This window comes from Dendrobates tinctorius, unplaced genomic scaffold, assembly GCF_039654945.1.
Source record: "Dendrobates tinctorius isolate UK_male_01 unplaced genomic scaffold, ASM3965494v1 ptg000028l, whole genome shotgun sequence".
NCBI classification, from domain to species: domain Eukaryota; kingdom Metazoa; phylum Chordata; class Amphibia; order Anura; family Dendrobatidae; genus Dendrobates; species Dendrobates tinctorius.
The window spans coordinates 4,892,080-4,908,072 of NW_027361696.1; the positions used below are offsets into that span (position 1 = coordinate 4,892,080).

General features: G+C 44.9%; 1 protein-coding gene across 1 annotated transcript in view; it reads left to right on the forward strand.

The window, feature by feature from the left end:
• The first annotated feature begins 3,105 nt into the window (after nt 1-3,105).
• The window catches only part of LOC141085047 (opioid-binding protein/cell adhesion molecule homolog), a 225,731-nt gene continuing 212,843 nt past the window's right edge, over nt 3,106-15,993 (forward strand). Inside the window, exon 1 of the mRNA XM_073570046.1 lies at nt 3,106-3,396. Coding sequence (XP_073426147.1) covers nt 3,239-3,396 — 158 coding nt within the window. The 5' untranslated portion in view covers nt 3,106-3,238. The remainder of the gene's footprint in view (nt 3,397-15,993) is intronic.

Below are 15,993 nucleotides of genomic sequence, written 5' to 3' on the forward strand. Positions count from 1 at the left end.
TGGTTTTCTCTGTGTAAAGGTCATGTGTTTATATGCATTTACATTTTGCATACACATTAATTTACTTTTTCAGCTCAGACCTAGTTTCTCATTTAGTTCAACGTGCATTCTGTGCATATAAGGGTTTGACCGCCCTGTTTCTGAGTTGGAAAATCCATCCTGTATGGCCTATGCTTTACTGGTTGTTCAGTCCCTCGGTCCTTGTTCACATTTATGTCACTTGACAAGTGGAAAGGTTTTAAATACAAGAGTTAGGACTGTCCCACAAGGGTTGCCTTGACGTGGCAGGATGGCTTGTACATTCTTTTGATCAAAATTATGTTTACTAAATACCCTTATTATTATTACTACCTTCATGCAATTTTTGCTATTTATTTTTTACTTTAGGATTTTTTTGTGTTTTGTTTTCTCTGTGTAAAGGTCATGTGTTTATATGCATTTACATTTTGCATACACATTAATTTACTTTTTCAGCTCTGACCTAGTTTCTCTCCCATCATTCCCCGCTCTGCCTCTGACACTGCGGGTGCGCGATGATGTCATTGCGCACTCACTGTGTACCAGGCAGAGCAGGCTGAGACAGGAGCCGGGAGTAGCGCGGGCACGAGGAGAGGTGAGGATAGTGTTTTTTAATGTAACAGTGAGTACTGGACTGTGGGGCCATTCTCGGGGGGAGGGGCTGTGCTATATACCATGTGGCGCTGTGCTGTATACCATGTGCGGCTGTGCTATATACCATGTGGGGCTGAGATATATACCATGTGGTGCTGTGCTATATACATGTGGGGCTGTGCTCTATATCATGTGCTGCTGTGCTATATACCATGTGGGCTGTGCTATATACTGTACCATGTGGGGCTGTGTTATATACTATATGGGCTGTTATATACTATGTGGGTTGTGTTATATACTATGCGGCTGTTCTATATACTGTGTGGGCTGTGTTATATACTATGTGGGCTGTGTTATATACTATGCGGCTGTGTTATATACTATGTGGCTGTGTTATATACCATGGGGGGGTACATTATATTCTATGGGGGGCTGTATTATTCTCTATGAGGGGGCTGCCATATAGTCTATGGAGGGGCTGCATTATATTCTATGGAGGGTTACATTATATTCTGTGGAGTGGCTGCATTATACTATAAGGGGTGGCTGCTTTACACTATAAGAGGGGGACTGCATTATATTCTATGGGGGTTACATTATATTGTATGGTGGGGCTGCATTATACTCTGTGGGGTGGCTGCATTATACTATATGTGGGCTGCATTATACTGTATCAAGGACTATGGGGAATACATTATACAATGTGAAGAACTATGGGGTGCATTATACTATGGGAAGTGAATTGTACTACATGGATGACTGGCAGTGTATTATACTATATGGAGCACTACGAGGAGTGTATTATACTATATGGAGGACTGAGCAGTGTATTTTTATATATGGAGGACCATGGGCACATCATATTATATGGAGGACTATAGGGAGTATATTATACTATATGTCTATTAGAATCACTGCACACATACACTTAAGGAGTATTTGCTTATTAGTGAAATTTATTGAAAACAAGTGCTCTTATAGTGATTGCGACAGAATGACGTTTCGGTCATTCAAGACCTTGATCACATAAGTCGCCATAGTAGTTCTGAACTAAGGGCTCTCCTGAATTAGGTAATGGTCACTTATGCCTTTAGGTTAGCCAGGGTCAGAGCGGTCGCTCTATGTGGGGTGGTGGCGAGACGGTGGAGTGTGTTAACACTCAGTTGTAGCAAGGACTGAGGACCTTGGGGCCCCATTTTAAACTTTGCTTAAAACCGTCCCTGTATAGGAGATGTATACATTGTGTATAAGGAATGCATACATTGTGTACAGGGGATGTATATAGGTGTAGTCGTGTGACCTAAGGCTATGTGCACACGCTGCGGTTTTTGCTGTGGTTCCGCTGTGGTTTTGGCCCTGTGGAACCGCAGCAGTTCCGCAGACATGGTACAGTACTATGTAACCCTATGGGTTTTCAAAACTGCAGTGCTCATGCTGCGGTTTTTTCCGCGCGGTTTTGCTGTGGTTTATAAACCGCAGCATGTCAATTGTTTCTGCGGATTCCGCAGCGGTTTCACACCTTTAACATAGTAGAGGTGTGAAACCGCAGGAAAACCGCAGGTCATTTTACCTGCGGTTCCGCGGGGAAAAACCCGCAGGTGATTCCGCAGTGTGTGCACATAGCCTAAGGCTGTGTGCACACGCTGTGGATTCTGCTGCGGTTCCGCAGCATATTTGGCCGCTGCGGGTCCGCAGCGGTGTACAGTACCATTATTCCCTATGGGAATAAAAAAACGCAGTGCAGACGGTGCGGATTTTTCATGTCAATTCTTTCTGCGGATTCCGCTGCGGTTTGCTATCTCCTCCATTGTGGAGATGAAAAACCGCAGGGCAGAACCGCAGAGCAATCCGCAGGTAAATCCTCAGGTCTTTTGACCTGCAGATTTACCTGCGGATTTTACAAAATCCACGCGGCCAAATCCGCACCCCTATCCACAGCGTGTGCACGTCCCCTAAGGCTGTTTGCCCACGTTGCGTTTTTTTAAGCGTTTCCGCAGCGTTTGTGCCGGCTCAGACGCTGCAGAAACGCTTAAAAGATGTTTCAAATTAATTTGCATGCGTTTTTGGCATTTTGTGCCAATGCATGTGTTTTTAAACGCTCAGGAATCGCTTAGCGGCTAAAAACGCAGCATTCTCATTATTTTCCGCACTTCTCGTTTTTAGCCATCCCCAATGTAACCAGAAATCGCGCGTCAAAAAACGCGGCAAAAACACGCGGCTTTTTTGCAAAAAACGCGCAAGAAGCGCACGGAAAAAAGACGCGCGTTTTCTGGGAAGGGGATCAGTTTCCTGAGCGTTTAAAAACGCTAACGTGGGCACATAGCCTAAAAGTGGTGAGAGCTGTAAACTGCAGAATGAATGGGAGGCGGGGATACGCAGGATTGTGCTGTGAAAAAGCGGGGTGTGGGCGGGGTTTCACCTATGAGGCGTGATATGGGCGTGTTCAGTGTCAGGGAGGCGGGACGTGGGCGGGGCCGGCGGCAGCGGCTGCAGGAGGCGGCAGTGGAGCGCAGAGCGGGGAGGGTCTCAGTCGCGCTCGCTCCTGGCTGTGGAGACATGTAGCGCTGGGAGCCTCGGGGGCCCCTGTCGCTGTCCGCTGCGCTGTGTCTGCTCGGGCGGGGGAAGCATGCTGGGGGTCGTCGCCCCTTGGAGGTGGCTGCTCGCCCTGTGTCTCAGGCTGCTCTTTCTTGTGCCCGCAGGAGTGCCGGTGCGGAGCGGGGACGCCGGCTTCCCCAAAGCCATGGACAACGTGACGGTGCGACAGGGGGACAGCGCCATCCTCAGGTAAGACACACCTGTGCGACATCTGTGTGAGGTGTGACCTAAAGGGGTTATATATACTGTGTGTAATATGGGATATTTATACAGGTATATCTATGCAGTGTATTATATGTGATATATAGATGAGGGTGATATATATATTGTATTATATGGGATATATAGAGGAGGGTGGTATATATATTGTATTATATGGGATATATAGAGGAGGGTGATATATACAGTGTATTATATGGGATATATGGAGGAGGGTGATATATACAGTGTATTATATGGGATATATAGAGGAGGGTGATATATACAGTGTATTATATGGGATATTTATAGAGGAGGGTGATATATACAGTGTATAATGTGATATATGGTGATATATAAAGTGTTTTATATGTGATGTAGAGGAGGGTGGTATATAGAAGAGGGTGATATATACAGTGTATTATGTGGGATATATAGAGGAGGGTGATATATACAGTGTATTATGTGGGATATATAGAGGAGGGTGATATATACAGTGTATTATATGGGATATATGGAGGAGGGTGATATATACAGTGTATTATATGGGATATATGGAGGAGGGTGATATATACAGTGTATTATATGGGATATATGGAGGAGGGTGATATATACAGTGTATTATATGGGATATATAGAGGAGGGTGATATATACAGTGTATTATATGGGATATTTATAGAGGAGGGTGATATATACAGTGTATAATGTGATATATGGTGATATATAAAGTGTTTTATATGTGATGTAGAGGAGGGTGGTATATAGAAGAGGGTGATATATACAGTGTATTATGTGGGATATATAGAGGAGGGTGATATATACAGTGTATTATGTGGGATATATAGAGGAGGGTGATATATACAGTGTATTATATGGGATATATGGAGGAGGGTGATATATACAGTGTATTATATGGGATATATGGAGGAGGGTGATATATACAGTGTATTATATGGGATATATAGAGGAGGGTGATATATACAGTGTATTATATGGGATATTTATAGAGGAGGGTGATATATACAGTGATGTGATATATGGTGATATATAAAGTGTTTTATATGTGATGTAGAGGAGGGTGGTATATAGAAGAGGGTGATATATACAGTGTATTATGTGGGATATATAGAGGAGGGTGATATATACAGTGTATTATATGGGATATATGGAGGAGGGTGATATATACAGTGTATTATATGGGATATATAGAGGAGGGTGATATATACAGTGTATTATATGGGATATTTATAGAGGAGGGTGATATATACAGTGTATAATGTGATATATGGTGATATATAAAGTGTTTTATATGTGATGTAGAGGAGGGTGGTATATAGAAGAGGGTGATATATACAGTGTATTATGTGGGATATATAGAGGAGGGTGATATATACAGTGTATTATGTGGGATATATAGAGGAGGGTGATATATACAGTGTATTATATGGGATATATGGAGGAGGGTGATATATACAGTGTATTATATGGGATATATGGAGGAGGGTGATATATACAGTGTATTATATGGGATATATGGAGGAGGGTGATATATACAGTGTATTATATGGGATATATAGAGGAGGGTGATATATACAGTGTATTATATGGGATATTTATAGAGGAGGGTGATATATACAGTGTATAATGTGATATATGGTGATATATAAAGTGTTTTATATGTGATGTAGAGGAGGGTGGTATATAGAAGAGGGTGATATATACAGTGTATTATGTGGGATATATAGAGGAGGGTGATATATACAGTGTATTATGTGGGATATATAGAGGAGGGTGATATATACAGTGTATTATATGGGATATATGGAGGAGGGTGATATATACAGTGTATTATATGGGATATATAGAGGAGGGTGATATATACAGTGTATTATATGGGATATTTATAGAGGAGGGTGATATATACAGTGTATAATGTGATATATGGTGATATATAAAGTGTTTTATATGTGATGTAGAGGAGGGTGGTATATAGAAGAGGGTGATATATACAGTGTATTATGTGGGATATATAGAGGAGGGTGATATATACAGTGTATTATGTGGGATATATAGAGGAGGGTGATATATACAGTGTATTATATGGGATATATGGAGGAGGGTGATATATACAGTGTATTATATGGGATATATGGAGGAGGGTGATATATACAGTGTATTATATGGGATATATGGAGGAGGGTGATATATACAGTGTATTATATGGGATATATGGAGGAGGGTGATATATACAGTGTATTATATGGGATATATAGAGGAGGGTGATATATACAGTGTATTATATGGGATATTTATAGAGGAGGGTGATATATACAGTGTATAATGTGATATATGGTGATATATAAAGTGTTTTATATGTGATGTAGAGGAGGGTGGTATATAGAAGAGGGTGATATATACAGTGTATTATGTGGGATATATAGAGGAGGGTGATATATACAGTGTATTATGTGGGATATATAGAGGAGGGTGATATATACAGTGTATTATATGGGATATATGGAGGAGGGTGATATATACAGTGTATTATATGGGATATATGGAGGAGGGTGATATATACAGTGTATTATATGGGATATATAGAGGAGGGTGATATATACAGTGTATTATATGGGATATTTATAGAGGAGGGTGATATATACAGTGATGTGATATATGGTGATATATAAAGTGTTTTATATGTGATGTAGAGGAGGGTGGTATATAGAAGAGGGTGATATATACAGTGTATTATGTGGGATATATAGAGGAGGGTGATATATACAGTGTATTATGTGGGATATATAGAGGAGGGTGATATATACAGTGTATTATATGGGATATATGGAGGAGGGTGATATATACAGTGTATTATATGGGATATATAGAGGAGGGTGATATATACAGTGTATTATATGGGATATTTATAGAGGAGGGTGATATATACAGTGTATAATGTGATATATGGTGATATATAAAGTGTTTTATATGTGATGTAGAGGAGGGTGGTATATAGAAGAGGGTGATATATACAGTGTATTATGTGGGATATATGGAGGAGGGTGATATATACAGTGTATTATATGGGATATATAGAGGAGGGTGATATATACAGTGTATTATATGGGATATTTATAGAGGAGGGTGATATATACAGTGTATAATGTGATATATGGTGATATATAAAGTGTTTTATATGTGATGTAGAGGAGGGTGGTATATAGAAGAGGGTGATATATACAGTGTATTATGTGGGATATATAGAGGAGGGTGATATATACAGTGTATTATGTGGGATATATAGAGGAGGGTGATATATACAGTGTATTATATGGGATATATGGAGGAGGGTGATATATACAGTGTATTATATGGGATATATGGAGGAGGGTGATATATACAGTGTATTATATGGGATATATAGAGGAGGGTGATATATACAGTGTATTATATGGGATATTTATAGAGGAGGGTGATATATACAGTGTATAATGTGATATATGGTGATATATAAAGTGTTTTATATGTGATGTAGAGGAGGGTGGTATATAGAAGAGGGTGATATATACAGTGTATTATGTGGGATATATAGAGGAGGGTGATATATACAGTGTATTATGTGGGATATATAGAGGAGGGTGATATATACAGTGTATTATATGGGATATATGGAGGAGGGTGATATATACAGTGTATTATATGGGATATATGGAGGAGGGTGATATATACAGTGTATTATATGGGATATATGGAGGAGGGTGATATATACAGTGTATTATATGGGATATATAGAGGAGGGTGATATATATGCAGTGTATTATATGGGATATATAGAGGAGGGTGATATATACAGTGTATTATATGGGATATATGGAGGAGGGTGATATATACAGTGTATTATATGGGATATATGGAGGAGGGTGATATATACAGTGTATTATATGGGATATATGGAGGAGGGTGATATATACAGTGTATTATATGGGATATATGGAGGAGGGTGATATATATGCAGTGTATTATATGCGATATATGGAGGAGGGTGATGTATACAGTGTATTATATGGGATATTTATACAGGGATATATATGCAGTGTATTATATGGGATATTTATAGAGGAGGGTGATATATACAGTGTATTATATGGGATATATAGAGGAGGGTGATATATACAGTATATAATGTGATATATACAGTGTATTATATGGGATATGTAGAGGAGGGTGATATATGCAGTGTATTATATGGGATATTTATACAGGGATATATATGCGGTGTATTATATGTGATATTTATAGAGGAGGGTGATATATACAGTGTATTATGTGATATATGGTGATATATACAGTGTATTATGAGAAAATATATATATATATATATATATATATGTATATCTATATATATATTATAGGAGGGTGATACAGTGTATTATATGTGATATATAGGCGGGTACTATATATAGTGTGTTATGTGTGATATATAGAGGAAGGTGATATATAGAGGAGGGTGATAAATACAGTGTATAATCATTTTACATTTCAAGAATGACAAAGGAAAATGGGCTGATGCAAAAGTTTGGGGCACCTTCTCAATATTTAGAGGTGCTGTCAAAGTTCCAGAACCTTTGCTTCCAGGATAGATGAAGCTTCTGATCATAGCCAAGTTGTCATAGGCATTGGGCGCTTTGACCACTCGCCTGTCCAAGCCATGTCATTGCTGGAAAACCTCGCGCCTGGGCCTAGAGCCCCCCGGGCCGCCCTCGCACCCGGGTCTTGAGCCCACCCCCGGGCCGCCCTCGCGCCTGGGCCTAGAGCCCCTTACGGGCCGCCCTGGCGCCTGGGCCTAGAGCCCCCCCCCCCCCCGGGCCGCCCTGGCGCCTGGGCCTAGAGCCCCCCCCCCCGGGCCGCCCTGGCGCCTGGGCCTAGAGCCCCCCCCCCCTGGGCCGCCCTGGCGCCTGGGCCTAGAGCCCCCCCCCCCTGGGCCGCCCTGGCGCCTGGGCCTAGAGCCCCCCCCCCCCGGGCCGCCCTGGCGCCTGGGCCTAGAGCCCCCCCCCCCGGGCCGCCCTGGCGCCTGGGCCTAGAGCCCCCCCCCTGGGCCGCCCTGGCGCCTGGGCCTAGAGCCCCCCCCCCTGGGCCGCCCTGGCGCCTGGGCCTAGAGCCCCCCCCCCTGGGCCGCCCTGGCGCCTGGGCCTAGAGCCCCCCCCCCCCTGGGCCGCCCTGGCGCCTGGGCCTAGAGCCCCCCCCCCTGGGCCGCCCTCGCGCCTGGGCCTAGAGCCCCCGCACCTGGGCCGCCCTCGCGCCTGGGCCTAGAGCCCCCCCGGGCCGCCCTTGCGCCTGAACTCCACAGAGTGTTGTCTATGGTCAGCCTTAGGGTTAGGGTTTTTTGCAGTATGGGGTAGTAAGATTTCTCTCAGGACCCCCCCCCCATCCAGCTTGTTTATTGGCTGCTCTACAACCAGCCGTGCCTCTCCCGTTCCGTCCTGCCGGCACTGAGGAGGGTGATTAGCATTGTTGGCTGTCACGGTCTCTGAGTCATTACTTCCCAGTCACTCGTTAGGAAAGATTATTGTCTGCACAGACGGCACCTGAGATGTATTGTGACAAAGATACCAGCTCTTATGATAAGTTGCAGTAAATCGATAATCAGACATATTCCCTCTGATACTAAGTGACTCTAATTCTGTTCCTGCTCACGACTCGGCTTGTTATGACACCGCAAATGATCCACTTCACGATGGTGGAAACTCTCCTGGCCTGACAGTAATGACCACGCAGTCACGGTGGGAGCTGAGCTGCTACCACTGTTCTCCAGACTGACCTTGTTTGTGTGTGACGGTCGGCCATCTCTCCCTTTAGTACAGTGAGGGTGGAGGTGTTGAGCGACATACATGTAATCGATGTGGAGCTGAGACGTCTCACATTGGTAGAGCTGAGATGTCTCATATTGATAGTTGATATGTCGTGCAATCATCCTATCCTGGAGTATGGTGGAACAGCAGTTTCGCTGATCGTTAGTGCATGCTCGGTGCTGCTCCAAGGGTCCAGCAGCTTTTGGCCACCCTGCCGAGGCCCCGTCCAGAGGTGTTTCCTCCTCAGTCTCTGGAGCGAAATGTCCATTATCACTTCCTGTGTCCCTGAATCCCTCTTCATATTCCTGAGCTGTCAGCCGCTCATCCACTCTCGCTCTGCTCCCTGATGTAACTGTATTTATTTTCTCATCTACAGACCTGTCTCAATCAATCTTTCCTCAGCTCTGGACTCGTATTCTGCAGTTGTAACCCCTCACTGCCCGCATCCTCCACCATTTATGTGGATCGTGTGGTGATGGACTAGCGAGTGATAGATTCACTGTTGCACTTCATTTATCTGTAGACCAATGCCACCTAGCACTATGTCTTGCTGTGGACCCCCTTCCCCCGTCTATGCATTAGTATTTATATTGTTTATTCTTAGGATGCCAGCGCAGTCTAGAGATAAAAGACGCTGACATTTCTCTATAAATACATAATAGCGACTTGTCAGGGCAGACACATTATACAGAGGCCCTGTCTCGAAGAAGCTCATCTCTCTCTACCTGCACCATCTCTCCTATTGAGCTGTCACCCAGTACAGTCTGTCCAGCTGACGCTTTCTTTACAGGCTGCATCCACGTCCACCATACATCGTCTTCTTCTTTGTTTCCTTTTTATATTGTGGACAAAGGGGATATGTGAAACTGGAAGTCTCACCCTACCCTTCCAAGCATTATTGTGCAGTGTTCTGCTCCTTTTACCAACCATCTCTCCAGGTACTTCAGGGACTGTTGAGGTGACAGAGACAATAGACTTCTCAGTCTCCAGGTGTCTGGAGTGATGCTTGGCAGAGATCATCTCCTGATCAAGGTTCTCTAGTAATAATCAAGTCTTGTGGTTACTGGCAGGAAACTTCTTGACCCGGTGCTGACAGGAGGCAGGTGAGAAGATGGGTGAATATCACATAAATGCTCGAAAGTAGGTGCTGTTCTGCTCTTAATAGAAGAAGCAGAATATGCCCTTAGTAAACAGCGACATCGCATTCAGACAATCTTCTCCCTGACATGACAGTAATACCAAACGTAAGATTATTTGTTGCCCTGCAAGTTGCACCAGTCATTTACTGAGCCCACTCCCATCTGACCCACTGCAGGGCTAATATGTGGGGTACAGGGCAGATATCGGCGACCGGGAATGAATGGCGAGACACAAATATGGGCGGCCTGGCATGGATGGCAAGGCTTAGATGTGGGTGCAGGGTAGATTTGGGGGACCTGGAAAGAATGGTGTGGCTTAGATGTGCGATACAGGGCGGATATCTGGAACCTGAGATAGATAGCGAGGCTTAGATGAGAGGTACAGGGTGGATGTCTGGCACCATGGATGGATGGCGAGTCTTAGATGTGGGGTACAGGGTGGATGTGGAGGTCTTGAGATGGATGGCGAGGGTTGGATGTGGGGGTCCAGGGATGGATGGCGAGGGTTTGATGTGTGGGGTACAGGCTGGATATGGGGGTCAGGGATGTATGGCGGTTTAGGACAAGCCTGTGTCGGGTTGAGGGGCATCTGCTCTCCTCGTCACTGTACCTGGTCCTCTGAAGGGTTGTGTGGTCAGGAACCCCCCCACCGGATTGATGTTTTGGAATAGGGGGAAGACGTTGGAGCTACAACCCTGTATATTCCATTGCCATTTCAGAAGGCCAAATAACAGATGTAACCTCTTTTCTGCATGAAGACATCAGACTGGGTGGTGTGTTGTGCATGGTGAGAACGCGATGAAAGAAGTTTGTCTCCTAAACACATTGACTTCGCAAAACTTTTACTTTCAGATTTCTGTAGCTTCTGCTTTTCACTGTATGGAATCTACATGTACAACAACAGATCTTGTATACCCTCAAAATGAGGCGGCTCTGGGCCGCCAATGACTGACGTTCCCGAGAAGTCTTAGATCTGTCCATTCTGTTGATGGATCATATTCAGTCGGCTCCTACACATAATATGGAGACAATTCTATGAAGATAATTGTATGTCAGGACTGGAGTGGGAGCTGCGCCTAGAAACATGCTGCCATTAATATTCTTGACTACTGAAATGAACAGGCGCCTCATCTGTTTTTTATTTGTATTTTCCTATGTGATGCCTCACACCTCAGCTTCCCAGACACCTGAATCATTACTACTCGTTCATAGTGGAGCAAGGTTGTGTAGAGCAAGACTTCTCAAACTGCAATGCACCCCCTAGTTTTTGAGAGAAGGGCATTCTGTCGGTTGGTCTGTCTGGTGGGGCTGACCGGTCGGTCGGTCTGTCTGTCTGCCTGGCGCAGACCGGCCATTCGGTTGATCTGTCTGCCTGGCGCGGACCGGGCGCTGTATAGAAAGTTAACCACAGCACTCTTTAAGAACTTTCAGGAACCAGGTCATCATACCCACACAGATGCAGTGTCCCCCTCTCCAAGAAGCTCACTTGGATAAATTAATCATCAGTAGAATAGAAGGACGGCATCTAAACTCGAGTGAAGTAAAATCTTTTTTTATTCTGCTAAATACAATGTGCACTGTATTTGGCAGAATGAAAAAAATTTGTACTTCGCTCAAGTTTGGATGCTGTCCTTCTATTCTACTGTGGACTGGGCGCTTTGGCTGTCAGTAAAGTTAATCCCCAGTATGACGTCTGAGAAGTCCTGTTGTAGAAGTAAGGCCATGTGCACACGATGCAGATTTGCAGCGTTTCCGCAGCGGATTTTACCGCGCAGAAACGTTGCATATCCGCATTGTGATGTACAGTGCGGTTTTCTATCTCCCCTGTTACCAAATCCGCAGGGGGAAGACCGCAATGGAAAACCGCACAAAAACCGCGTGAAAAATGGAAGAAATCCGCAGGAAAAATGCAGGTCATTTGACCTGCGGTTTTCTTCCATTCTGCACGGAAAAATCCGCAGGGCTCAAAACTCTGTCTGCACTCAGCCTTAGGCCTGTTTCACACTTCCGTTTTTGTGTCCGCCAAACGGATCCGTTTCCGTTTTTTTGACGGAAACGGATGCCAACGGATCCGTTTTTTTGACGGATCCGCGGTAACCGTAATGGAAGTCTATGGGACAAAAAAACGGATCCTGCAAAAAATGGCGGATCCGTTTTTTTACGGAAAACAACGGATTTTGACGGATTTGAAAAAACGGAAGTGTGAAACAGGCCTTAAGGAAGAACTTTCAGATGAGGCGCTGTCCATGGTGCTGAGGCTCGGCGTATTCCTATATTCCAGCACTGACTCCTATGAGATGTCACATCCTCCATTACTTGTCATTCTTCTCAGTATGATGCATACATTGAGTTCTGCATCCTGAATGAATTTGACCCACAGGGGTGCTGCTCTGCTGGATGCTTCATGTTTGTTATGGTCATTTGACCCATGTAATGGCTGCTGACCTTTTAAGCTTATATACAATTTTTTTTTCTTTGGGCTGATTAAAGATTTAGGATTATTGTTCAGATCAGTTATCCAAAGGAAGGTTCTTCAGCACCGCTACTCTCCTGGCAATGACTGTACATCTGGCTGAACAACTGACCTCATAGGAGATAGCAGTGAATGACAGATGCTTCTGACCCCTCTGTTATTTCCTCCAGTAATTGTAGACTAATTCACTCTTGTGGTCCATCATGAAGGTTAAAAGTTTGAATACCTCCTTCTCTGTCCAATGAATGATGTGGCCCCAAGTGCTCTCACTTGGTGAGTATTCCTTGGGTGGGCCATGTCGGGTGACTCCAGGTCCCTCCTTTAGTATAATCCTCCTAGCCTGGGGAGGATTCCTTGGGTGGGCCTTGTCGGGTGACTGCAGGTCCTTCCTTTAGTATAATCTTCATAGCCTGGGGGGTGGATTTTACATGCATCGTCTGTACTTCATCAATTCGTCTCCACTTCATCGTCAACTCCATGAACTTGTTTACCCTCGGATGTTTTTTGCTCGATGTCTTCTATGCATACGTCTGGTCCAGAAGGAATTGTACCGCTTGCTTGCTCCGAATGCTCTGACTTTGACCTATACTTACAGTACATGTACTGTTTCTCTTTCAGGCCTGTTGTGATCATCCCAAGTTACAGCAGCCTACGTTAGTCAGCGAGTGCACGCTGCTGACATATGCAGACGAGCAGATTGTCATGTATGGTGTCATTAAGATGAATGAAACTCTGGGGGTGCTGTACTGTGACGTGTTCCCAGCCGCTGGATATGCCGTAATGCTGGCTCCTGCAGGGAAGGGGTGCACTCTGCTGAGACATTCATTCCCCAGTGCTGAATTTTTTTTCTTTGGCACGCTTTGCATAATTGGTGTCATTTACTCAATTACCCTCATATGCAACCACACAGTATTATGGGAGTGAATGTGCATTTTAGATAAAAGAAGAATCAGAAAACAGTTGCCAACACAATAGTTTCCCCCTATCCACCTCTGTTGACTGTGACTCTTTCCCTGCCAGAACTTTAGTTCTGTCCGCGAGTCCAGCCAGTCAAGACAAGACCATGCAGCCAGCGTTCTCCTTGGGGGCTGAGAACATGCGGTGGTGTCACAATATTCTGCCACAGGACAGTGCAGTCAGCGTTCTCCTCGGGGGCTGAGAACATGCGGTGGTGTCACAATATGCTGCTATGCGACAGTGCAGCCAGCGTTCTCCTTGGGGGCTGAGAACATGAGGTGGTGTCACATTGGCTGCACTGTTGCATGGCAGCATAGTGTTCTCCTCGGGGGCTGAGAACATGCGGTGTTGTCACAATCTGCTGCCATGCAACAGTGCAGCCAGCATTCTCCTCGGCTGAAAACATGTGGTAGTGTCACCATAAGCTACTATCCTGCAGTGCAGTCAGCATTCTCCTCGGGGGCTGAGAGCATGCAGTGGTGTCACAATCAGCTGCTACCCTGCAGTGCAGTCAGCGTTCTCCTCGGGGGCTGAGAATATGCGGTGGTGCCATCATAAGCTACTATCCTGAAGTGCAGCCAGCGTTCTCCTCTTGGGATGAGAACATGCGGTGGTGGCACAATATGCTGCCATGCGATGGTGCAGCCAGCGCTCTCCTCAGGGGCATGCATGTTAAACCCACAGGAGTCTCGTGACAGGTCTGTGGCCATCCTGCAACATTCTGCTCACTTTTTCCTGCAACAATTTGCTATGATTGACAGATATTGGAGATTTCCAGCTTCTATGGTCCTGTGATCCCACACTTTGCTTGTAATTAGCAGGCAGCCATATTTGATTCTGGTCCCTGCTTACTGTTATTAGGATACATTATTAAATCTTGATTACGCTCTTGCTAATTGTCATTAATGGTAATTTATGGACATTGATGAAAGGGTGTACATCCCGCCTGGCAAAACCTTGCAGTTGTGAGGACGTTGGTTCTTGTGGCCATCACACTGGTTCTCGGCCTTTTTGTTGCCTCTACCTCCAGCCTCCGGTCCTGTAGGATTCCATAGTAATACTATGTTATTGGTGGACATGTGGCACCAAAACTCTGAGAGCAGATGGTATCTCCATTGTGCTTCTGCGTCTCCTTCCTGGAGAATGCATTTCTTACTTTTTGGAGCAGAAGTTAGTGCTGCGGACCATCTCCTCCTGCAATGGTGTGTGCACTCAAGTATATTCAGTCTGCGCTCTGCTTTTATTTCTTCTTCCTATGGATAATTCAGGCTTGGAACTTCTGGAAAGTGGAAGGAAAGTCCACATGACGGCCCACATACATTGTAATGGGCTTGTGGTGCTTTGTGGCTTGAGATCCTGGATTCTCACTGACCTGAGCTGATCTCCTTCTTTTCTGCATCCTCACAGCACTGTGATGCTGATCATGACTATAGGAATGAGAACGCGTTCTCCACAGGGGGCGCTCTCCTCGCTGTAGGACGGCAGCAATCCACAATAAATATTTATGGATCATAGCGATGACAGATTAATTATGTAAATATCATTAGTGAGAAACAAACATTGTTCACTGCGTGTTCAGCATCTCGCCGCACCCCACAGACAAGGCTCCTCGTAACATGGGGCTGCTGCTACATACTATACATTACCAGGTAAAATAAGCCGTAACCTCCCGCCATTTATCTCTGAGGCTGGAAATATAGGATCGGCGTCAGGAAAGGACCTGCTGAAAATTCACTGCCTCTTCTATATTTGTGGGTTCTTACAGAAACATTGCAAGTACAAACTGGGGATAATGGTGAAAATATGCACCCTGTGATCTGATGGCGGTGCAATACTGCAGGATACGATCCCTATGACCTGGTGATGCTGGTGCATTACTGTAGGATACGATCCCTGTGATCTGGTGGTGGCGGTATTACTGCAGGATATGATCCCTGTGATCTGGTGGCGGTGCATTACTGCAGGACACGATCCCTGTGATCTGATGGCGGTGCATTACTGCAGGACACGATCCCTGTGATCTGGTGGTGGTGCATTACTGTAGGATATGATCCCTGTGATCTGGTGGTGGCGGTATTACTGCAGGATATGATCCCTGTGATCTGGTGGTGGCGGTATTACTGCAGGATATGATCTCTGTGATCTGGTGGTGGCGGTGTTACTGCAGGACAC